The sequence below is a fragment of the Lissotriton vulgaris genome, chromosome 11 (genome assembly GCF_964263255.1).
Source record: "Lissotriton vulgaris chromosome 11, aLisVul1.2, whole genome shotgun sequence".
NCBI classification, from domain to species: domain Eukaryota; kingdom Metazoa; phylum Chordata; class Amphibia; order Caudata; family Salamandridae; genus Lissotriton; species Lissotriton vulgaris.
Genome location: NC_141699.1, coordinates 95591534 through 95618027, shown reverse-complemented (window position 1 = coordinate 95618027; position 26494 = coordinate 95591534). Strand labels below are relative to the sequence as shown.

The window sequence follows — 26494 nt, the reverse complement described above, 5'->3', positions numbered from 1 at the left end:
GAGAGGGCATGAGTATAGTTGTTCAAAAGGAGGCCCATGAGACTAGTAAGGACAACATTAAGGTCTATGTTGAGGCAGGTGGCATGATTCTTAGAAGGCCTCCCATGAAGGCTTTGATGACAGGGATTTTGAAAAGTGATAAGTGTTCCATGTTCTGCATATATGCAGCGATGGCGGTTAAATGTAGCCATATAGGTGTAGGCTGCCCTGGCTTTTGTACATACAGGAGGTAGCATACAAGGTCTTAGACCACTGGTTTGGGGGGGGGGGGGGGGGGGGGGGGGAGGGTCTATGCAACTTGAGATGGAATAGCAGACAAACTTTCCACTTAACAGTACAGCAGGCCTGTGAAGAGGGCCTGCGCTTCCTTCAGGATGTCCACGCATTCTTGAGGTAGGTTAACGTATATACATTTTGTTACCTAAGGAGACAGATTGGGGTCTGGATGTCAGATTCTGCCTTGGTTCTGTGTGAGGTCTGGCCTGTTGTGAAGTGGCTTGTAAGAAGCGATGGAGATCTCTAAGGAGGGTTGAGAACCAGGATTGTCTGTCCCAAGTGGAAGCCTCACTATGTAAGGGAAAGTGGAGAGGAGGAAAGGCATAGACAAAGTTTTGTGACCAGTTCATCCACAAAGCATTGCCCATGGACTGTGTTGTGTAAACCTGGAGGTGAAGTTTTGCCATTTTGTGTCTTAGCGAGGAGCGCAGAGGTTGTGGACCTGAATCAAAAACAGACGTTTAGTCTGGGAGGGGCGCTGATACGTGTCCAAAACCGATGGCAGAGATAAACAATGCAACAATGTAGTCGGCATCCATGCGCATTGCCAGCTAAAGGAGGAGTCACACAATGTCACGTGACTTGAAAGATTTCTTCAAACAAAAACAAGTTGCAAATGTTTTCCCGGGATGGCAGAAGTATGTAGAGCATGTGTATCTGCAGCGAGCCATGTTACGAACATACACTTAATACACTCAAGACAGCTTTGGACGTGGAGATTTATGGAAAGCGTGGAATAAATACACGTAGTGTGAAGATACTTGTTTAACCACAAGGGTCAAAGGTTCAAAATTTCAGAGGTTCATCTAAAAATGGTACTCTTCTGAGGACGACTAAGTAAATTGAGTTGGGTAATGGTGGAACCGCTTATTCCCTTGGATTTTATTCTCACCAAGACCTGCATAGGTGCAGCATTTAGGATTCCAGTAAAATTGCTTTAAGTAGCTTTAGAGAGACAGTTCTTTGCAATTTGTTCGCGTTAAAAATTGCAGTCTTGTGGAGCTGCTGATTAACATTTATTACCCATGATAAATATCTGCCACGTTTGGGAGGCTAACTAAATTATGATGTCATTTAATAAGGGCACATGAGCAGGGTGACAACAAACAAAAAACAATGCAGAAAAATATAATTTATTTAATCATCTCATGGTACAAATCACACAAACCATTCATTTTCCAAGACAAGCTTTTGTAAACGTTGGGCTTCATAAGATTCTTTAGGTTGGAGGAGAAATCAAGCCATCCACATTCCGCCAGATACACCCCCCACCCCGAGAAAGAATCTGAAACATCTTTAGTCTTTGCCTCAGGGTAAATGCTTTTGAGCACAATTACTATTCTTGGCATGAATATGTTCAGGTACTTCAGGACTGAAACAAAGTTTTACAGCATTTATCGATGACTGAACCGAGGTTTTGCAGTCATTCGACTTATGAACCCTCAGACATTGAGGTATTACTCCATGACCTTGCGGAAGACGGCCCTCAGCTGCTCAGGAAAAGGCTGCAGGTTAAGACCTTTCCATGCTTTCTGAACTCCATCTTTCGTGTCTGCCTTTCATCAATCTTCCTTTTGCACAGTCAATACTTGGCCAGTCCTTGCCTCTACTGTCTGCATCACCTCATGCACGCTTATTTAAATGTTCCTCCTGTGCACAAGAAGAAGACAACACTGTAAGGGTCACATGAATAACATTGAGAATCATACCTCAATGTTCTAATTGAGCCCCTCTTGCTTGCGTCTTTGTGGAGGCAGAGTGTTGCAGACTTATCAGATTCCCATGTTTAATTTTCTGGTATTAACATGAAGTTGCAGCAAAAAAAAATCTAGGATTACAGAAAATATAGAAGTTGGCCTGTGTACAAGTTCAATTTGTTCTTGTATCGTTATTTGTTATGGGTCCTTATAGTGTGACATCTCCTCTGCTACTCTACAGCATTTCAACTTCATTGAATCTTCTGATCGACATCCCAACATGCTTTTAGATCAGTATACTCCTACATGCATTTTCCTATCAGAAGTCCTAACAAATGTTTCATGACTAATTAGTTATTGACAACATGGTAGCGCCAGAAGCAATTCATAGATAATTATACTTTCACCAAGTTCTAACCGCTACCAATCTGATCACTTTCCAGGAGCTGATGATGCAGTATGAAACCTGCGAACTTGGGTTCCAACAGTGGTGAAATTTCATAAGCCCTCCCTCTAGATCAAATTATTAAGGCCCACAGTACATAAACAATACGTTTTAAGGAGTGTTTTGACCTAATCTGTAATCCCAAGTAAACAAAAGTACAGGAATACCGCAAAGACAAGGTCTTCCTAAAATATTCCTGCTACGCGGAATTCGGCAGTAATCTTAGCAGAATGCTACCTTGAAGAAATATCAGCACAACCCCTACTTCACAGTATTTCTACATCACATCTATGACAAGTTCAGAAATTCCTTCATCACCAAACTGGTCAAGTCTCCTCCACTTGATCTATACCAACTCAACCCTACCCCAATCTTATCTACTACACTGCTCATGTCTACATCCCATTTGTCACCCCTTGGTTGGTTAACTCACCATCTAGCTAAACACTGAATCCACTTCATTCCAGCTCCACGCTCAAAGTCCTCATCACCAATGCTTACCAACTCATAGACGATATTTAAACTTAACTACATCCTACCACTGCTCACCTCCACATCTTGGACACCTCACCTTCTGCCCTACGTGTTCACCATTTACCCAGGGTCTGACCTACCTAACTTGCAAACCTAACTTCTAGGCACGACACTGAAATGCCCTAAAAGCTACCTTCACATTCATTTCTTATTCACTGAAATGTTTTCCTAGATTTCACTATACATGTTTCTACAAATCCTCAACTTACCAACAGATCCTCAGCAAAGCCATGGTAAGATCTCCCTTACTAACTTCATATCCTCAGAGACAGACCCAGCATCCATCAATCTATCCCTTTCTATGCTCTTTTGCATACGTTCAGCACTTTACCACCTGGCTTTTGCTCGCTCAATTCTCGCCAAATTTCTCTCAGCTCCACTCATGTCATGCAGAATGCACAGACAACAGTTTCAATTTCTTTTTGCACAGCGTGCTCTTCCTGTAGTATAGAGAGTGTCATACAGGAGTCGGCTTACCTTAACAGTCTTCTGAAGCTCGACTAATGCCGCCTCATATCGTTCCACTAAGGACGGCTTCAGCTGCGCCTTCGTCACCAGCTGCTTCTGAAGCTCAGGGATACCTGCGTCCCTCAACATGTTTAAGAACGACGCTTCCTACTCAGCAAAGAGACAAGAGATAGAAAAAGGAAGCATAAAGAGACTGTGACCATCCAGATCGTGCAATGACTGACGCAATGGCACTCCCTAATAGATTAGGGCTATGTATGACAGTGAGGTCACTCAGTACCCTAAATTCCTGTAATTCCAGCAAAGTCACGCTGCCCCTAAATATTTTCAGGTTAACATTTGACAGTGAGCTTGCTAAATTTATTGAATGTCCTCTAGTTTGGCTTCAACAGAGAGTTCCGTCAATAACCCTCGGTTATGTGTTAGCAGTGAGGTCACTGGGATCCCTCTGTTACAATGATAGTGTAGTCGGTCAGCTACCCAAATGACTACAGGTCCGGTAATGAGGAGGGCACTCAGTCGTCACCACCTGTAAATACTAAGATGCAAGTATTCGAACATGCTGCAAAGTAGGCTGCTTCTACATTTACCTTTCTGTTATAACACCACCCACTCATGTATCACATAACACTGCAGTTAACAGAGCACTGGTGCACAGAGTGCCACCTGCATGTCACATACTGAGTGTGGTGTCAGTAGAAAGATCACACTCAGAAAGTGCCTTGAAGTTTAAAGCAGAAGTCACTATGTAGTGTATACTAATTGCTAATCATGGAGCCGCTAGTCCATCCCCTAGCCATGATCGGCTAAATTGAAAGGAGTCCTGCCTTAAAAAAGCTTGACTACTTACCTGCACTCTCAGGAGCATTGTGAATGACAAGCCAGACTTGCCCGCTCGTGCCGTTCTTCCAACCCTGTATCAAAGAAAAGGACATCACTATAAAGAACGACTAATCAACCACTGAATTACCTCCTCCTGACCCACCGATTAATCCTCTTTAAGCCAGAATGAGCAATCGAGTAAGCAGAGAGGGAATGAGAGAAATTAATGTCAATGAGGAGCAGGGTTAAAAGCAAAAACTAAAATAAAAACACAGAAACAAACAAGCATTGGAAATGCAATAGGTCTCGCATTAGGAAAGTTTGAGCTATTGGTATTCTAAATGACACTTTTTTTTATTTATGTGTTGGTTTTGAAAGTAGCAAAATTAATAGCTTTGTCAGTTACAATGTCAATAGTTTTAACTTTTGCAAATGTGACACCTATAGCATTTGTAATGCAATGTGTGTTGTATTTACGTGACTTAGATGTATTGATATTACAAATAAAAATGGCTTTTAATTTTGTAAATAATTAATACTTAAATAAAAGTTATTGTAATTTATAATGGCAATAGCTTAAATGTTTGTAAATAACTTTTGTGAAGGTTATGTTCAGTGTATTTTATTGTGACGAAAATCCAAGAACATTGCATTTGCACCTAAACACACACAGAGCCACACACATATAGATGTGGTGGTGGTGGATCTGGGGGATATGGTGGTAGTGGATGTGGTGGTGGTGGTGGATGTGGTGGTGGATGTGGTGGTGGTGGTGGATGAGATGGTGGATGTGGTGGTGATGGTGGATGTGGTGGTGATGGTGGATGTGGTGGTGGATGCGGTGGATGTGGTGGTGGATGCGGTGGTGGATGCGATGGTGGTGGTAGTGGTGGATGGGGTGGTGGTTGTAGTGGATGTGGTGGTGGATGTAGTGGTGGTGGATGTAGTGGTGGTGGGTGTGGTGGTGGTGGTGGTGGTGGATGTGGTGGATGTCATGGTGGATGTGGAGGTGATGGTGGATGTGGTGGTGGATGTGGTGGTGGTGGTGGATGAGATGGTGGATGTGGTGGTGATGGTGGATGTGGTGGTGATGGTGGATGTGGTGGTGGATGCGGTGGATGTGGTGGTGGATGCGGTGGTGGATGCGATGGTGGTGGTAGTGGTGGATGGGGTGGTGGTTGTAGTGGATGTGGTGGTGGATGTAGTGGTGGTGGATGTAGTGGTGGTGGGTGTGGTGGTGGTGGTGGTGGTGGTGGATGTGGTGGATGTCATGGTGGATGTGGAGGTGATGGTGGATGTGGTGGTGGTGGATGTGATGGTGGATGTGGTGGTGGTGGATGTGGTGGTGATGGTGGATGTGGTGGTGGTGGATGCGGTGGATGTGGTGATGGTGGATGCAGTGGTGGTGGTGGATGCGGATGTGGTGGATGTGGTGGTGGTGGATGCCATGGTGGATGTGGAGGTGATGGTGGATGTGGTGGTGGTTGTGGAGGTGATGGTGGATTTGGTGGTGGTGGTGGTGGATGTGATGGTGGATGTGGTGGTGATGGTGGATGTGGTGGTGGATGCGGTGGTGGTGGATGCGGTGGATGTGGTGGTGGATGTGGTGGTGGATGCGGTGGTGGTGGATGCGGTGGTGGTGGTGGATGGGTTGTTGTTTGTGGTGGATGTGGTGGTGGATGGGGTGGTGGTTGTGGTGGATGTGGTGGATGTGGTGGTGATGGTGGATGTGGTGGTGATGGTGGATGTGGTGGTGATGGTGGATGTGATGGTGGATGTGATGGTGGATGCGGTGGTGGTGGTGGATGCGGTGGTGGTGGTTGATGGGGTGGTGGTTGTGGTGGATGCGGTGGTGGTGGTTGATGGGGTGGTGGTTGTGGTGGATGGGGTGGTGGATTTAGTGGATGTGGTGGTGGATGTAGTGGTGGTGGGTGTGGTGGTGGTGGATGTGGTGGTGGTGGATGCGGATGTGGTGGATGTGGTGGATGTCATGGTGGATGTGGAGGTGATGGTGGATGTGATGGTGGATGTGGTGGTGGTTGTGGAGGTGATGGTGGATGTGGATGTGATGGTGGATGTGGTGGTGATGGTGGATGTGGTGGTGGATGTGGTGGTGGATGCGGTGGATCTGGTGGTGGATGCGGTGGTGATGGTGGATGTGGATGCGGTGGTGGTGGATGTGGTGGATGTGGCGGTGGATGTCATGGTGGATGTGGAGGTGATGGTGGATGTGGTGGTGGATGTGGTGGTGGTGGTGGTGGATGGGGTGGTGGTTGTGGTGGATGTGGTGGTGGATGTAGTGGTGGTGGTGGTGGGTGTGGTGGTGGTGGTGGATGCGGTGGTGGTGGATGTGGCGGTGGATGTCATGGGGATGTGGAGGTGATGGTGGATGTGGTGGTGGTGGATGTGGTGGTGATGGTGGATGTGGTGGTGGATGCGGTTGTGATGATGGATGTGGTGGTGGATGCGGTGGTGGTGGTGGATGGGGTGGTGGTGGTGGATGGGGTGGTGGATGTAGTGGTGGTGGTGGATGTGGTGGTGGATGCAGTGGTGGTGGTGGTGGTGGAAGTGGTGGTGGTGGATGCGGTGGTGGTGGATGCGGTGGTGGATGTGGTGGTGGATGTGGCGGTGGTGGATGTGATGGTGGTGGATGTGGCGGTGGATGTGGCGGTGGATGTCATGGTGGATGTGGAGGTGATGGTGGATGTGGTGGTGGATGTGGATGTGGATGTGATGGTGGATGTAGTGGATGTGGTGGTGGTGGATGTGGTGGTGGTGGATGTGGTGGTGGTTGATGTGGTGGTGATGGTGGATGTGGTGGTGTATGCGGTGGATGTGGTGGTGGATGCGGTGGTGGATACGGTGGTGGATGTACTGGTGGTGGGTGTGGTGGTGGATGCGGTGGTGGTGGATGCGGTGGTGGATGTGGTGGTGGTGGATGTCGTGGTGGATGTGGAGGTGATGGATGTGGTGGTGGATGTGATGGTGGAGGATGCGGTGGATGTGGTGATGGTGGATGCGGTGGTGGATGGGGTGGTTGTGTATATTGTCTAGAAGCCTTGTATCAGCAGAGCTGGGCATTAGAATCACTCACTCGTGGGTACAGAAGAGAAGGAGGGCACAGTCAATCTTAACGCAGGCAGACACAATGCAGCAGCGGTCAGTGGTCACACAGGGGGCTGCGTGGCGGTGAGGGGAGCGACCGGCCTGGTAAACAGGATAAGGGTAAAGGATAAGTGTAGGCTAAGGTCTAGGGCTAGACTTGGAGTTTCCCATTTGTAAATCAATGGAAAGACATGTAACAGTACATATTAGAGGTTAGATTTTACAATTTAACGGAAAAACGATAGGGATGCTTACAGGATTAACAAATTGCCAACAAATGTTTTATCACTCATCATAATTCTCATTTAAAGTAGAGAATGAAAGCGGAAAAATTAAAATAGAATGGAGAGATGAAAAAAGAAGTAGGAGGCAAATTATGGAAGATAAAAGTGGAACAGAAAAAATAGCAAGAGATCAAAGTAGCAAGATAGAAAACTAAGAAAAAATAGAGGAAAAAGAAAAAATAATGAGGGAGACAAAGAACAACTAAGAAATAAAGTAAAATAGAGATAGTATGAGACGCAAAGAAAAGAAGATTTGCTACATACTCATAGTACGCAGAGGCAGCTTAGCGGAGAGAGAAAAAGAGAAGAAAAGACAAAGGAAGAAACAAACAAAGATAATGTATAAGTGAGAAAAGAAAGCAAGACAGAAAATGTTGGAGAAACAAAGGCGGACAGAGGGAAAGAGGCTGAAAAAGCTAGAAAGAGAAATAAAAAAACACAAAGGTAAAGAGGTGAAGAGTTGCTAGAGAGGCTGCAGACCGAGACAGCATGGTGGTTTTGCTAGAATCCCTGCAAACGCGGACAGACTTGGAGAACAAGCGCAGTTCGTAGGTAGAGACGGAGAAAAAATGCAGATAAGGTACAGAGGAAGAGAGGGAGACAAAGAGGGATAGAGAGCATCTGCAGAGCGAGACTGTGGCCACGTAGGTAAAGCGTGGCATGGCCTGTGGCTAATGTAGAAGAATGACCCCACAGCGGCAATGTGGCAAGCAGAGAGCAGCATTGTTCTGGGATAGTACCCAGGCGGATGCAGTGCCACTTCGGAGGGACCATGCACTGACATCATTGAATGGGGTACTTACAATTTTCAGCCTGATAGTCTGGCACAAACTGCTCGTCATTGTCAGCGAGCCAAACTGAGATTTGTAGAACGCGATTTATTCGCAATTAAATATGTGGTTTCTAGACATTCCCGTGAGTTATTCCATCAAGTAACAGACTGAAAAAGAGTTCAGCAGAAAGAATAGTTTTTGGGAATTTATTGAGAGTGCGGTTCACAGGCACTGTGTTTTCGGGAAGCAAATTAACCCATTTTCTTGGCCCCCTCTAGTTCACGACGAGCTGAAGAGAGAGAGAGAGAGAAACAAGACGGAGGGCATTGCTGTGGGGAGGAGAAATGCGACACAGCAGCACTTCACACGGCCGGGCGGCCGTGAAACTGAAAGCACGGCTGGCCGGCCGTGAAAGCCTTTGATGCTGCAGGGGGTGGAGCGGCACCAAGCTGGGCAACAGATGGCTGACAATTTGATGCTGTGCACGCGCATTTTAGGTCAATGAGCTTGCGCATGGACCTAAAAGCGCACGGGCACAGGACCAAATCGCCAGTCAGTTAAAGTCTGTTTAAAGCCCTATAGTCTCGTGACCTCAATGCTTGCGCATTGATAGGTCACGAGACCTCAAAATGAATGACAGAGCTGGAAGAAAGATGAGCAACAGAAGAACAACATAAGCAAACCACAAATAAGATAGAAAAGTGGGACATAATCTGAAACAAACAACTTCAAAAACTTGGAGATGCTTCACCTGTGGATGTAGACCCGGAAATACTGTGGGGCATCGTAGTTGATCACACACCTCACCCCTTCAATGTCAATCCCTCGTGAGGTGGCATCTGTGCTGATCAAACTTTGGGTAGAAAACAAAACATAGTGATGTTTTTGTGCTGGCACACAAACGACGACGTTGATCCTCTACTGAAGCTCGTACCAGGGACAGGGCTCTAGTTCCTAAGAAAATATCCGGAACTTCGGACTCTTTATAATGCAAATGCCTGAGTGCCTCTGTGATCTTTCAATCTGAACCCTTTCTCAGTCATCTCAGTCCACAAACATTCATTTCAACAACTCTTTCAACTGTATACTCTTCCATCTACTTACTATACCGCCTCAATATGTACAGTGTGACACTTGTTTATTTTATGCACGTATTTTGGTTTTATTAGTGCTCGAGGCTGCTTTAGAGTGCTTTGCAGAAAGAGTGGGGGCACAATGAAGTCAAGAATGTGGCTCAAGATAACTATGCATTTACTAAAGTCTAATTCTGTAGCCCTGATTGATTGGTGGGCTACATGTAGCCAAGAAGTGTGATGGCACAGACCTGTGGAGGAGGCACCAACAGGATTCTACCACTTGTGTGAATGTTATGTCTTGGTCATAGGTGTTTTATTGGCCAGAGGATCACGGACTGGTGTTGATGTTAGAGCAGACCTATACTGGAGTGAATCAGTCAAAGGTTCGATGAAATACCCTCAGAGGAAGCAAAACAGACACAGAATAGGGACCGTGCAAAGTTTTAGCAAGTTTCTCTGTCTCATGTGGGGTGGGAAGGCCTTTCAGCGGGAGGAGCCCTAAATATGCCACCATTTTCTTGGCACTAGTGAAGGAAAATGTCAAATAAGCTCAGAGAGGCAGGTAGGTTTGGATGGTGCTCGTCAGATTGCCAAGAGATAGCCTGAGCAAAGGTTTATGTACAATCTGTAGCCAGTGAATTGGCTTCAGGACAACTATCGGGTTCATGGTGCTTGAGGCCACACATAAGCAATGTGGCGTGACTTTCAAACCTTTCGAACTTGGAAAAGCTCATCCACGTGAGATGCAACGATCCTTCTCATTCTTTTTATACCTTTATTGTCTGCATATGTGATCCTCTCATGAATTGTCATTTATCCCCAATTCAAATTCTACACCCTGCTTCCTCTCCACATCTTTACCCCTCTGTAGATTACATCCTTTCTCATGTTGATGCCAAATCCATTAGTAGATGTCACTCAAACTTTAACAATCTGTGCAAATAACACCTGATTCTTTTCATAACTATTCAACCCATGTAGCCCATCCCACACACCAATTAGGCAGTTCTGATTCTATGCACTCCTCTCTCTTTTTTTCCCTTTCCAGGCTCTATCCTTGCCACCAGCAAACACAGTCTCAATTCCATTCAAGCTTTTCCTCTTATTTATGTACTAATTTCTCCTCTTCTTCCTACAGCAACTGCTTTCTGGTCCCTCCAGTCTCTTTCCCAGGAGACTGCCAGCGATCCCTTGGTGGAGTTTTTCCACACAATTCTCCCGTTCGCTTTTTTCACAATTAGGCAGAACTTAAATGCAATAAAATCAAACCACCCCCAAACTTCACATTAGAGTTGTTTTTCACTGCATGGGCACTCACATCTGAATCTTCCCTTGCTTGAACTCCTTCAGCGTCTTCTGTCGCTCAGAGGGGCTCAGGAGGGAAGAGAACTCGGCTACCTTCACCCCACCAAATGCCCGGATTAGGAGGAACAGCCTGTAGAAAACAGAAAAAAACCATCTCTATAGCTTGATGTGGCATATGCAAGAACCCACTGAAGACAGCACTTCATACATTTTCTAGATAATGAATAAACCATACTAAATTTCTAGAACGTCTATGGTCACGAAACACCCTACTATCGTTCTGTGAGGCAGCTCCTTTCTTCTCTGTGCTCCACTGGAAGAAACAATTATGGTTTCAATCTTGCTTCCCATTAAATGCAGACTCTTAAATCTAAGGGAACCTTTGAGTCCTGGACTCTTTAGTGTTTAGGGACACTTTCAAAGCCCTCACTAGAGAAAACACGTTCCGTGTTGACAAAATACACAAAATAAGTATTTTTGAAGTATGTGTCAGGACTCAAAATAAGCAAGTTTTCCAACTGTGCACTATATTTCATTTATGGCGGAGCATTACGAAACTCAAAGGGTTGAGACGAGCACATCCACGAAGCAGTGACACAAACAGTCTTATACACAAACAAATCTAGATCGCAACACAGTTTTACATCTGCCAAACCAAGAAATCATATCAAATGAGAGACATTTACAGATTTAGAAGAGTTGTGTTTGTGAGACGGCCCCAGAGAAGAACCATCAACTGTCTCGTATTGATATTAAAAAGGAGGAGAGACATTCCAGTCCCGAGGACCACCAGTTGTAACGTGCTTAGCAGAAGACGGAAAGTTGTCCTGTCCCCCTCACCACTCACGCTCTAACAGCAAACAACAAAGCCCTCCCACAGCTGGCTCCTTAGTCTGCATCAGCAGCAGGCAGCTAGCGCGGCATGTAGTGTCAAAGGCAGCAAGCGGTCCAGTAATCTCATCATAGACAGAGATGCCTAGTTTATCTGTAATAAGTTGTTTCAAATTGTGTGCAAGGCAGACACCGCGGCAAACTGATGGGAACCCACTCTAGGCAAGATCCCAGATCTCCAAACAAGTCTATTATTGTTTGTTGCTCTCAGCGGAGCAGGGAGATCATTGTCCAAAAACTTCAAGGGTCATTCCTTTTTTGGATGATTACGTCATTAGGGCAAGAATCCACGATGTTTTGTCCACAAAAGGAGTAATACATTAGTATTTTAATGATGTACCTACTACTATTAGCTAAGTCTACCAAAGGACAACATATGTTCAGATGAGCTCCAGGGCACAAATCACCAGAATTTTTAATACAAGGGAGGTGTTTTCAGAGCAGGACAAATCATTCTCTCATTCACCAAAAATAAGGTACAAGCCCTAAATTGTGTGTTTGGAGGAAACCTATTCCTAACCTGTAGTGTCAGTCAACAATTCAACACCCTATTGTATGACTAATAAATAACTTCAGTACGTAGACATGTTAGATGCTGCACTTTTGAGGATACCTACCTTTCCATGCAATTTCAAACAAAGCCTGATGGGTTTATTAAGTCAATAACAATATTTCTTAAAATAATAATCCTGTTTAGCAACAAAAAGCCGTATGGTCACCTGTATATGGTCCGTTAGTGAAAGCTTTACTTTGCCACAGTCGTATGCCGTAGGGTTTTATATTTAGAGACAGATTCCTTACACACAGAAAGTGGTTTCATTTGACCAATTCGAGCTCACCATTTAGTAAGGGGCACCTGCGTCTATTGCAAAAAAAAGAAACTCAGTAAATGTGCTCAAAATAGGAAACTTGCAGAAAATGTCGACAAGGGGCAGACGGGCCACATGTGCACAACTCATTCATATGCACAATCACACCCATCCATTAATTCACAAGGGTGCACATTTACCTCCCCCCCTCTCACAAGCACATATACATACACACAGCCATTCACAGCACACTAGCACAAATACACCTACATAGACACATGCATCAATATTAAACAGTAAAAATAAAAAATCGGACCGCAGCGGTGACACTGGGTGGTGGGAGGGAAGCCTCAGTGCTTCCTGGAGGATTGGGAAGAGGGTGCCGCCTCCTCTCACTGGCTGACTTAGTCATGGGTCAGACAAAGAGAGGAGGACCTTCCCTTGCACGTCACAAGGTGGGATGTGGTTAGTGAGACCTGCTGACCACACTCCACTCTGTGATGAGGCATCAACGATGGACAATCAGCCCTGGGCGCTTCGGGGCTTAAAACGGAGGCGTCCAGGTCAGAGGCCATTACTGATACACCCTATTGTTATAAGCCTTTGCCGGGCTGAGGTCACACCCACAGGGCGGTGAAATCTTCAGCCCATCAAAGGTACTCTCAGGCTCACAGGTACCTGTTCATTTAGCACATGTACAGCACCACCAGTCTCACCCGAACATGAAGAGTTTCTGTCAGGCTCAGCCTCACAGAGACGCTCTTCATCCTTGAAAAGAGGGGGAGAGGTGGGCAGAGAAACTCCTCCTTGAATGACAGGCGACGATCAAATCCACTCTTACCTTCATTTTTGTAGTTCAAAATTTGTATTCAAGCTATTGATGAAACTTAATAATTCTACCATATGAACGGATGCACTAAACATTGTTTCCAAGATATATTATGATCTCATCACATGAGCAATAGGCCTGGAAAACGCTCACAAGTGTAATATCTTACATGAGGAAAAGGGCAACACAACACCCCAGACTCCGCTAGCAACTTAAAGACACCGCTGCACAAGCACATATTTAATGTCTCCTTATGAACAGTGAACTGAAGGATGAGCAGCACCTTACATGCATCAGGCATCACTTACTCTTTCTCTATAAAACACATTCTCAGAAAAATAAATTGTTAGTGGCTTAAAGTATCAGTCACCACATTGACAGCTAGCCACTGCCCCAACCTCTCTAAAAAAGCATTTCAATGACCTGTATCCTCACAACAATTTGGTGTCCTTAAATGTCACTGGTGGATGTGTATATGGCACATATGAAAGTGAATTGGGTGAGTAACATTGGCAAAAACACAGAAGGAATTGTAAACCTCTCTATTGGCACGGGGTAGGGTTTTACGAAAAGGCATTGTTGGGCTAAACAGATTCACATGGTGATATCTGTTTAAAGCACATTTGGCCAGTAACATTGGTAAATACTGAAGAATTTGTAGACCTGTCCGCTCACGGATAAATTTAGAGAAAAATTATACAAAAATGTTTATTTTGAAGCACACTGTGCTAATAATGATTGCACTATCATGATAATATAGGTTATCACTATATGGGGGAGTCGGAGGTCTTTCACATGGGCATTTTAGGAAAAATAATTCCATATGTTGCATTTCAAAGAACTTTCACCAGTAACAATCACCAAAAACCGATGGGTTCTAAAATACAGTTTACACTAGGTGGCTGTTCTACCCCAGGGCAACATTTTCCGCATGCTTAAAAACATGAATTTCCAGTTTCCACAGTCCAAAGAACAAAAGGTTAGCAGTCTTCAAATGCCAGGTAACAGGTAAAGCCAGTTTTCCCATCAACAGCACCAGGTACGGTGAAGCTACACAAGGTGGCAATAGGTTATTCTCGTACGTATATATCCATGACAGGATAGGAGAGCATTCATGTGCCCAGCACCAGGATTAATGCAAAAAGAACAATTGATGGACAGAATGCAGAACAATGTCATACATTCACCCCAGTACAGGGATCTTGGCCTAAATCCATCGTTTTTGTGCTCAACATGCCATTCCAGTTTGGACCCAGCCATATGCAAATGAGTCTTGACCCTGTGCCCAATGGGAACAGTCCAGCCCGAACGGCCAGGCAAGGTCCTCCATGGACTAGAAACAAGCATCCTAGGACCGTGTTGGACTTGGCCCTTTTTCCTGAATTTTTTCGCTCATCCCCCCAGAACCAGAAGTCCCGGGCCTCACAAGGGGTGGTCCGGGTGGAGTGAGGCGCCCAGCCGGGCTCTTGAGAGCCCCGTGCAACGAGAATAGAATCAGAGGAAGTCCGGCTGAAGAGGAGGAGCGGCGCAAGGAGTCCCCAGGTGCTTGTGGAGCTCCCTGGGTGCAGCGTTGGTGCTCACAGGGGCATCGGGACACTGAGCCAGGCTGCTTCTGGCACCAGTGAGCTGCGCCGGCGGAGGACTCACCTGCCCAGTCCCCAAGGAGTGGTGAGTGGTGCTGGGCTCTGACTAATGCACCACGGACCGGGCCACAGTGCCCCGGGGGCTACACAGCGGCGCCGCAGTGCGGCCCGCTGCAACGTGTTTCTTCAGGGGGTCAACAGGGTTCAGAAAGGCCAGGTGCTAGGGTGTTGAGGCCTGACGCTCTTCCCCGAGGTCATCCCTGGGTTTATGTTCATGACTCATGCCTAATCTGATGGGGTTTACGTCTAAGAAGACGCATCATGTTTGGGCCTAATGTGCCGCCCGAGGGCTCGCTGGTGAGAGGCTCACCCTGCTGATGGTGTAGTGCATAATGTGTCTCATACCTAAGGACAAGTGGTGGTGCCATGCCCACTGTTAAGGAGGCTCATAGCTGACGTCACACCTTAGGTGTTGTTTATGCTGGGGTTGCCTCTATGTTTGTGATGTTCGCCTAAGGACCCGTCACTTATGCCAAGGAGGCTTTATGCCCACTTGATGCTAGTGAGGACTCATGCCGTCAGGCCCACATGGTAATGCGTTTATACTAATGTGCCTAACGCTCTTTTCTATGGTTGATGTCTCAGGCTTATGATTTGATGCCCTGATGTAATGCATAGTGAAATGCTCATGATGTTGCCCACTGCTAAGGTTATGGTGGTGCATAGTGTGTTTAAGGCCTAATACTAACGCCATTGCTAATGCCGTTTATGTTAATGAGGGTTTTAGGCCCTACGTTATACTTCGAGCCATGCAAGGGTGTTCTATGGTCCTACCTAAAGCTAATGATAATGTTTTCTGACCGCAGGATTACATTGTTGGAGTTCTGCCTAATATTGAATCTATGTGTATGATGATGCCAATGAGCATACAAAACCATTAAATACATAAATTAAATAAATAAATAAATAAACATGTTTAATGTGAGGTTACCAGGATTTATGCAAATGTGTGGAGGCCCTTACACCGATGGTCTTTTTACATAATATGCCTAATGTTCACATGTTTATGCCCACAGGATTGTGCCTGAAGATAATGCTTTAGTGTTTATGGCAATGTTGCCAATGCTAACCTGTTTAGGCCCGAGGCTCTCAGGCTAATGGGAGGTTGATAAGTTCAGGATTTTGCCAGCACTACTGGCCGTCATCCCTTGATTGCTTATGTACTTTCAGTTATCCTTGGACTTATGACGGTTCTGGTAGAGGCCCGATTGGCGCTCCCTGTATATAGTCCCCCTGTGAATTATTCCCCAGTGCCGGCTGGCACAGTTTATCTGCACCTATGATTCCCTTCTGATGTGTATATGTTACAATACACATACTGTTTTTCACCTAAACTGGTGTGGTCTCTTTTTGTAGTGTGCCTTGTGTGTCCCCTGTGTGTGCTGCGTGGATGCTTTACACATTTCCTTCGGAGTTTGGCCCGACCGCTCTGCACCACGCTACCCGTGTCTAACAGACCGGTTTCGGGCTTTCAGCCCTCATCAGCCAGGATAGCTTGACTCCAGTGGCATGGAGAGCACGGGACCCACGTCTGGGCATACCCGTCCCACTCGGGGTGACAATTGCAAAAAGAACAATTTATGGACAGAATGCAGAACAATGTCATACATTCACCCCAGTACAGAGATCTGGGCCTAAATCCATAGTTTTTTTGCTCACCGTGCCATTCCAGTTTGGACACAGCCATATGCACATCAGTCTTGACCCTGTTCCCAATGGGAACAGTCCAGCTCGAACTGCCAGGCCCTCCCTGACTGGAAACAAGCATCCTCTGCTCAAAGGCTTCGGGGGGACAAGGGAGCACAGTCGGTTCATTTGTAACCGGGCTGGGGCGCTCGGTGCAGACAGGAAAGGTCAGCTGGGCTCTATGCGCCTTGGAACCTTGCGGTTGTCGGTCTCGCTGATTGAGGGCGGCAAAATCAAGACATCTGGCCCACTCTGGAAGTGGTCTCTGCTGTGTGAACATCCCTCGAAAGCTGCTTGGATTTGGTGTAGTTGGAGCCTCGATTGGACTCTCATGGGCTCTTCTTGCTACAAGGGGTCCTGGTGTTCTCTCACTCAGGGAATTAATTTCACTGTTAGGTAGCACTCTGCTTGAAGGACAAAAAGTGCATTACTATACAATTCTGCTGATGTTATTGAGTTTTAACTAGTTAAAGATGATATTGACAGCATGTCTTTTATTATAGTTACCCTTGAGGAAGGGCGCTCATGCCCAAAATGCATTGAAATTTACCTGCTATATTGGGCTATGAAGAGCAGTGAATTACAGCGTGCTTGAGGAAAGCCATATATCAGCAGTTGAAACAGAAGGAAAAAAAGATGAATGAAACTGGAAAATGAATTGCACTAAAATTTAAATAAAAGCTGAATAAAGTAAGAAGCGGGCATAATTTGATTGATGGTGGCCTTTTTTGGCTGTGCATCTTGGCGCTCACTAAGCCAGACGTGGCTGGAGCTTGTTCGTGGATATTCACTTGCACGGACGGAGCGTGTGCCAAGGTCGCACGCCACATATATTTACCTTGGAGTATCATAAAATGTTGAAAACTATTAACATGGAGTGCACTCCACAAAACTGCAGTATGAACACAATGTATTTTCAGCCCCCTTCTAAGGCCATGGGCCTTTAGTTGTGAAGGGCTGTAGAATGAATTCCGGTCTCTAAAGTTTACTAATGGCAATCACTGGTCAGGGATTTGAGCCATGCAGCACTGGTCACCCCGGCATGCAATGTGCTCATTCGAAGAACTTGGGGAGGCGATCACCCCAGCACTGTGTCTGATAGCTAGCTTTTCAGGAACAGCTCCATATTGGGGCCCTCAGAGTGCTCAGGAAAACCCAATAGGGGTATGTTGTTGAGCCAAGAACGTCCATCCACATCTTCGGCTCAGGGGTGCAAGTGGGAAACTTTTGTTCGGTGGAGGCAAAGCTCTGATTGCACTTCCTACAATGTGGGCCGCATCTAAGTAAGTGAGGACTCCGTCTCAACAACCCTTTCAACTGGCTTTTTGTGATATGTCCAGAGAAGGTTCAACTCAAGGGTGACCGCATCTATTTTGGATTTGAGAGAAGCCCTAATGTTTTGGAATGCTTGCAGGTTCTCCTCGAATAGTCTTGAGTGTTTTTTTCCAAGGTAGATTCCAGAGTACTCAGCTGGTCGTGGGAGTCGGCATCTCGATTAAGTTCATAATGTCCCTGTTCGCTGTAAGTTTGGCCTGCTTAGGTTTTACCACTTCATTCGGGTGAGGCACAGCACCAGGGCAGGTGGCAATGCAGAGTGCTATATCCTACCATCTTCGACACATGTGCAAATCCGTTGGAATGGCAGATCGTAGAGTCACACCTGTAGATGTAGAGTGAGAGGTTAGCATGTGCCCAGTTGGTCCTCCCCAGCACCACGTACCTGCACAACAGAGGGTACCACACAATATATAGGGCGAATGTTGGCCTCCCACTAGGCCTAGTTCAAATCCAGGGCGAGAATGCTTCCATGCGGCGCAGGCAGCCAAGGCGACCTCCACAGGATCCCAACAAATTCAGAAGTCGGCGCCCTGCGGTGTCCATAGCTGAGGCAAGAAGATGGGTATTAGGCTGTACTCAAGCTGTGGGGTACAGTTCTGGAGACACCAGAGTGGGGGTGTGAGACGAGGGAGTGGAGGGCTGGCAATGGAGAGATGCCTCTGGGTCCGACTCCTCACCTCACCATCCTGGCAGATGTAGCGCAAAGTAGAGAGCAAGGCCCCGGCCCAGCTTTCTGGGACTGGACCGCAAGAGCACAGACTGCCCCCACCTCTACATCATCTGTGGCCCCGGCCATGCAGCTCCCAAGGGCTGGGCTCAGAAGCAGCACAGGGCTTGCAGTCCGCCTGGGACCTCTCCAGCACTCCAGAAGTATACTAGCAGCAAGGAGTTCCGACTGGCACTGTCTCACCAACCACGGGATTTGGCCGCCAAGCTCCACCGCTCACTTCCAAGTGTAACCTCACTCAGAGTAGGCGAACCAGCAGCTGGCTGCCCGAGAAGGCAATTTACCAGCAGAAGTTTTCCTAATCACAGGTGCCACGTTGCGAGCTCTATGCACTCCACCCCCACGCAAAACCCGGGCTTACGTCATGCTTGGGTAGGGAAGGGCGAAGCACGGATTCTGCAGGACTCTAGAGTGGGCCTCCCGAGGAGCTCTGCACATCACAGCCGCTCCAGTCACCATCTTGAACACCTCTCCCCTAACTCCCTTGTTTGAACCCTTGCATTGAATTTGCCCTTTCAAAATGTTGCATTCTCCATATTCCCAGGTAAAATTGTTCAATGCAACTTGGATAGCTGCTCCATCTGTAGTTCATACTAGGAAACTACGAGCTGTATTGTCTACAGCTTAAATACTCAGCTCATACATTTTCTGAGCTAATGTATGCATGGGAAGCAATAGAGTTTCACCAAAACCAGAAACTAGCTCATGGACTTCATTGTATTGCAGTTCGGCACTGAACATATTCATGATATAGCCCCTGATGCTTCTCTGTGTTAAAATATGCGTTTTAAGTGATCAAAATGAAAATCTACGAACAGCAGTATTGAGTATTGTTTCCATTACAGAAAAGTGCTTGTAGGTAGGGGCTGCAGTTATACTATTTGACACCAGAGGCCACCAAAGAAATAAAAGTACAGAAAAACTTTTTTCCAGCTTCTACTAAAAAAACCAATATCCCCTTTGGTGTTGATTTATCTGTTAAAATATGTTTCAACTGAAAACCAAGAACCCTATTAATATGCCAGAAAGACAGAATAGCTTTATGGAAGGCTACTTTCCAAGAGGGGAACTGCAAAGTGCAAACCTAATGTTCAAACGAAGGACCCAAAAGTCTTGTAAGCACACACTTAGGTTCCAGACTGGAAGAGGGACGGAAATGGGAGCCGGGGGAGTTGTTGGGGGAGTAGGAGGAACCCTGCGTGGAGGAACTCCAAATCTGTCCATAAAAGTTAACGTGATGGAATTCCATATAATGAGAAGGGTTCCCTATTGCGTAAAAACGCAGTAATAGCAGCCAGGTGAAAGTGTATAGAAGTGTAAGCTAATCCCGATTTGAAAGTAGGAGTAGGATTGTATTTTCTGGACTCGCATGCTGTGCATTGTTCCGACACTTAGTGTGTGGGTCCGGAATCATCGTCTTTGCCTTTTTTTGTGGATGGGTGTTGGCTGTGGCCATTTGGTGCTATGTCCGTCCTCCCAGGATATCAGACATACGCCCCCGAAGCCCTCGTGTATGGTCGCCCTCTTTAAGATTCGTTTTTTTTCCTTCTTAGGTGACTTTTACTTGTACTTGGTATCGCCGTATCAAACCCTCTTTGTTTTTCCTCATTTTCCAGGGAGGTGGATGGTTACATATGAATCCAGTAAATTCTTCAAGCTGCAAAACTACTCCTAGTGCACCATCTCGTTTTGCAGCACAAATCTTTTTCTGAATTTTGTAGCAGTATCTTTGGTCACTCTTGGAGGTGGGATTAAAATTAGGTTGTGCTTGCAAAGGGATGGTGTAGTACTCTCTGTCCCACTTGTGACTCTTTGTTCATTTGGATGTCCGCACATGTTTTGTGAAGGCATAGACTGATGACCATGTGGCTGAGATACATATGTCGCTTATTGGCACGTTTGCCAGGAATGCCACCGTGGCTCCTTTTTACCTTGTGGAATATGCTCTCTGTCTTTCCTCCGAACATGCGGCTGCTTTTTGGTAGCATAACTAGATTGTTTGCACTATCCATCTTGCAATGGAGAAGCGCCACAGACCTTGCTGGTCTGCAACTGAGCGAATCTCGACATCCTGCGTGGGTTGCGGTTGCCAAGGCTTGTTGGGTCCAATCCGGATACTGACGCTGCAGTCATCTAGATCCATCGTGGGGCAGCTCGAATCCAGCTCCTGGTCATCGTCGAGGCCTCCTGGACCTCGTGGCTGAAGAGACAAACTCGCCTTCTTCACCTTAAAGCACCCGACATCGCCTGGTTAGTTCCTGGTTCCTGGCGAGTGACCCAGGCTCTGTCCCCTCTGCTTTCAGGTTCTTCACATCTCCGATCCACCCTTGGATCCACCAGGACACATTTCCTCTGGTCGCCTGCAGCACTTCCTTGCAGCTCTCCATAGAAAACGATGATGAAACCCGACATCAAAAGACACCTATGCACCCGGCTTCCGTGGGTGAGGTAACACGAGTACTCTGATAGTCTCGAGGGTATTGGCCCTCCTAGTGTCTAAGTCTAAAAGGGTTCCGTCCTAGTCCATCCGGAAGTGTCCTTAACTTGTAACTTTTACGAACTCCATAGAAAGTCAATAGGAGCCTGCGCCGGTGTTTAGACACTGCACGCGACTCCTGTGGGTCTCCTACGTCTTATCCTTTGGTCGCTTAGTGTAGCCCCAGCGATTCTACAGGCCCTAGGCCTGCTTTCTAACTCCCACGTGGTACTTATACCACTTTCTTAGTATATGGTTAGTGAGGCCCCTAGGGCATAACGTATACTGTGCAACTTATTGTGTATTAACTGTGTGACTTGTATTGTATTTTTACCTCTGACCTCATAAAGAGTGCAGAGGGGTTTTGTTTAGATTAAATACATATATATTTGATATATACCTTGTGTGATGTCCTTTCACTTGGTATTCAAGGGATTATATATGGTAAAACAACTTGCTTAACTCGCCTACTGAAGTCTTAGCCTGAAAACTGCTGGTTCATGCTACCACTAGGATAGCTTTCTATAAGGTTGACTTTACAACCACCATCAATAAGAGTCGATTAGACTGGTGCAAGGTGCCCACTAGAACTAGTGGACATCATATGCCAGGCTAACTTCTCACAAAAGCATCCAAACTCTATGTCTTCAGGATATAGGCCACTAGGCTCAGGTTCCTTGCCTCTAGGTGGTGGATTTTCCCGCCTTGCATGTAGAGGAGGTCTTGTTTGCTGGTAGCCTTTTTATATTTCCTTGTGCCTTCTCCAGCAGGTCCAAGCATCACATTTGTTTTGCCCACTGCAGAACAATCAGGATCAGAGCCATTCGAGACTGGTTGCACCTGTTTAAACTAAAATTTCCCCTTCCAGTTAGTCCCTTCATGGGGGCTGTCACCCTCTGTTGGTAATTTCCCCTTCCAGTTAGTCACCTCATGGGGGTTGTCCCCCTCTGTTGGTGGTTTCGAAACTGCATCAATGCCATGGCATTCGCCGTGCCATTTACTTTTTTTAGTAGTTGCATGTGTTCTCCAGTGAAGGGATATTTACCGTAAAAACAGCTGCCAGGCATGCCTCCTCAGGGCTGTGCCTGTGACCATCTGTCTGCTGGTGGTGTGCCTGCGGCGTCAAGGGCAGACTGCAGACACTTGTTACCGATGGTCTTCCACTCTTCTACTAGTGCAGATGCTTCCCTTTGGATTCGCTCGGGGAGATGTTTCATCAGCTTTCCCATTTTTTCCCCAGTGTTGGTGAGTGTATCGATTTATGAGGGTGCTGGAGTGCTGCTACACACATTCATTTTTGTTAGGCAAGGGGAGATTATGTGATTTGCCAAGAATTACAAGATGTTGAGCGTCGATGCGGAGACTCAAACCTGGCTCCCCAACTTCGAGATTGACAGCACTAGCCGTAAGGCTACATCCTATCCCCCTCTTTCGCACACTCTAGTAAAGGATTGGCAGTAAGAAAGGACACCACTGAAAGATGGTTAGTGCAAACAATCTAGTTATGCTACCGAGTGGGTCCTTGGAGGAGTGCTTATATTTATTTACGCGACCCTCTGGGTTACAGCCTTGCAAGCTGCTTGCTCTCTCATAGCCTCCTTCTTGATCCAGAGTGCTGGAGAGCATCAGGAAGCATTATCTTCTGCTTTGCTACAATATGAGGATTTTAAGGAGAAAGCATGTCTGTGCCTTCTCTTACTTGACTTGGACTCCAAACCTGCCTGGCGCCCTTCTAAACACTGAGTTATACATAGCAATTACATTTGGAGGAGATGACCTCAAGGGATAGGAGACAACCCTTCTTCCGATGAGTTGGCGTCTAGGTCCTGCCACTGGTTGAGTCTTTCGATGACTGGGAATAATCTCTGGTCCTTGTTGAGCTCTTGGTAGAAGAAGACTTCTTGTTCTTCCTCTTGAGACTCTGTCATGGTCGGTGGCTCCAGTTCGACCTCCTGTCTCTTCTCATCTTGGTTCCCTGAAACTTTCCAACAGGTTGGAAATTCCAGAAGGGATGCATAAAAATCTTTATTCTACTTAGAACTGCCGTTATTTCAGCTTTGAGTCATTCCTTTTGACTTCAATCATAGTCTAGTCGCCCAGCGGGGGACTCTGGCGCCGAGGACTGCGTTGCAGGGGACGCTGGTGCCGAGGGACGCCCTGCGAGGGACACTGGCATGAGGGACGCCCTGCGGGGGGGGGGGGGGGGCGCTGGCACCGAGGGACGCCCTGCGGGGGACGCTGGCGCCAAGTGACGCCCTGCGGGGGACGCTGGCGCCAAGTGACGCCCTGCGGGGGACGCTGGCGCCGAGGGACGCCCTGCGGGGGACGCTGGCGCCGAGGGACGCCCTGCAGGGGACGCTGGCGCCGAGGGACGCCCTGCAGGGGACGCCGGCGCCGAGGGATGCCCTGCGGGGGACGCTGGCGCCGAGGGATGCCCTGCGGGGGACGCTGGCGCCGAGGGATGCCCTGCGGGGGACGCTGGTGCCGAGGGATGCCCTGCGGGGGACGCTGGCGCCGAGGGATGCCCTGTGGGGAACTTTGGCACCGGGGACGCCCTAAGGGGGACTATGGCACTGGGGACGTCTTGTAGGCTTTCGGTACCGAGGCATTCTTGGGGGACTTCAAGTTTGACAATTTATGGACAGCTCTCCCTTGTTTTTGCTCGTTATCAGAGGGCATTATCAGAGTTCTCTCTTATTAGGTCTCTTCGATGGGACATGTGGCTCCAAGTCAACAACTTCTTGCTCAGCATCAGACCCTTCAGATTATGCAACCTCTGTGCCAATATTGTCCTCCTCACTCAACAGTCCCAACTCTCTCAACAATGGGCTCCCCTTCTTCTGCATCTGAATGGTGACAGAGTGTACCTGTCTGTGCTTGGCTTTAGTATTCAGTATCTTCAGGAGGAACTAGGAGCACACCTTGCAGCCTAAGGTGCTATGGTCTCTCAGCAAGCAGAGGGACCAGACTTGGTGGTTTTCCTCTGGGCAAACATATAGTGGCATTTGAAATAGAATCTAAAGGGAGCGTTCTCCATTTCTCTCCACAGATTCTGCACCCTGCTGGTGCATTCTCCAACTGTGTGGTTGCCCTCCCACATGGTGCATCTACTTTTTGGTGCTATTAAGTGATTTTCGCCGTTTGCTTGCAGATGTCACTGTATTTCACTGCGTGCCTTTTATGTCTTCTTAAATGTTTGTATTTGTAAATATTCTTACTGAGTGAGGGTTTTCAACACGTGTGTGCATGACGAGTAGTACAATAGCATGGGAATGGGAGATAATACGTATAATCATGGAACATACGTGTTACTAGTGTGACATGAGATTTCTCTCTCTTTTAGTTCAGACCATAACAAAAGGAAAAGGTCCACAAAATTGGTCTGCATAAGTTGTGTGCATGCCTTTTACACAAATTAAGTAAGAAGACTGATCAATATGGCTGCAACTAGCTAGTTTAGTACTTCAGGCTTTGCACAGTATATGATCCTGAAGTATGCCGACTGACCCACAGGGCATTTCAATGGCAACCTCATATGTATAGGGTCGTTACACCGCATGACATCGCATTGTTTTTAGTCTTGCCAAAGGACCAACCATTAATAAAGATAGTAGGATCCGGCAGGCAATTTTAATATTCATAAAATCCCTAAACAAATAGCTCAAGCCCTCTGCTTACAAATGCGTTGAGCCCGTCAGTCCGATAATGAAGGAAGCCACAAGTGGTACATGTGGGTGTGGAGTCGACAATATATCCTATGAGGTTGGAGTGATTTCACTGATTTACCTTGGAAATTAAGCTTACACCTTAATGAGATATTGGTTGGGCCACTCAACAATCTCGCAGACAATAACAGGATTAAGTAGCCAAGGCAACCCTCTCTAGTCATATTGTCGCAAGCATAGAGAGGCTGAGGGCTCTAACCTTTATTTACGCTTCTTACTCCTCCAAAGTGTTGCAATGCACGGAAAGGATGCCGACCTACTAAACACCCTGACAACTAAAATATACAAAAAAGTATTACGTCTCCCACGCACGACATCACCAGCGCAATTACGACTTGAATTTGGACTAAAAAACGAAATATCGGGGAGACAATACTCTTATATTAAGGTCTGGTATCAGATCAAGCAAAAAGCAAGTAATAACAATCTGAATACCTACCTATGGCAAGAGTTTAATTCCCAAAAGAATTCCAAAGCAAATCAATTTCTCATGCAAGCTTTGGAGACAACCTGCTCAAAAACCCTATGGGATAATAATCTGTCATTTGTTGTCCTAAAACAGACCCTAAATAAAGTGGCCAAACTTCATTCGTTAATCTTGGACAAAGAAATGTTCTCCCATCGTTCCCACTCATGGGCTGTGATAAATGGCTATAAGACATTGACAGCTGCAAAATACCTGGAAACAACTTACTCTATTTTTATTAAGAAAAAGCTGATGGCGTTGAGACTTGGTGACTTTCCCACACGAGCAAATGAACCTGCCTGGAAAATGCTTGACGACGTTTCTTGTCGACTGTGTGGTAGCCCTAAAGAGGACCTAATACACATAATTTGTCACTGTAAGATGCTATCCAAGGAACGGTCACACCTAAAGGAAAGTTATCGGTCCATGAAACTACGAACATGTAGATCAGCCATTATTGGAAGCCTGGATACTACTGCTCCAAGAATAGACTGCAAGCTGGTGAAGTTCTTGCAGGCATTTGAGAAACGTATAAAAACAATATGAACAATTAATGCTTTGAACTTTTTAACATTGTAACATTTTTTAACGACAAATTTGTAAATTTTATATTTGTGTGTGACATTCATCAAATTGTTATGGTTTTAATTAACTAAACAATAAAGTTTAAAAAAAAAAATTACTCCTCCAAAGCGTTTTTTTTCTAGTTCATCCATGCAGCATTGCCCATGGACTGAGCGTAAGGAAAACTGTAGTGAAGTTGTGGTATTTTGTGTTGTCATGAGTGGCGAACACATCTATGTGTGAAACACACAACTGACAGACATATAGGAGTACGACTTGTGGGTGGTGCTCCCACTTATGGACTTGTTGATGAGCATTTTTTGCAACTTCATTGTCCACCCCTGGAAGACATCCCACTAGGAGGTGTATCACCCAATGCCAAATCTGCTGTGCTGCTGCTGAGAATGCATGCTGGCCTGCTTCTGTAGATAGTACATGGCAGTTATGTTATCTATTTTAACTACTACTACCTTGCATGTCTTGAAAGAATATTTTCAGAGCTAGGTGAATGTCTAAGAGCTCTAAGTAACTGATGTGGTGACCCTGTTGTTGAGA

At 46.4% G+C, this 26494-nt stretch overlaps 1 protein-coding gene across 1 annotated transcript in view; it reads right to left on the bottom strand.

Annotated features, from left to right (window-relative positions):
• Positions 1–1393: 1393 nt before the first annotated feature.
• The window catches only part of DDX51 (DEAD-box helicase 51), a 171939-nt gene continuing 146838 nt past the window's right edge, over positions 1394–26494 (bottom strand). Inside the window, exons 11-15 of the mRNA XM_086942761.1 lie at positions 10799–10915; positions 9156–9257; positions 4271–4334; positions 3430–3567; positions 1394–1926 (exon numbers count right to left, since the gene is read on the bottom strand). Coding sequence (XP_086798887.1) covers positions 1900–1926; positions 3430–3567; positions 4271–4334; positions 9156–9257; positions 10799–10915 — 448 coding nt within the window. The 3' untranslated portion in view covers positions 1394–1899. The remainder of the gene's footprint in view (positions 1927–3429; positions 3568–4270; positions 4335–9155; positions 9258–10798; positions 10916–26494) is intronic.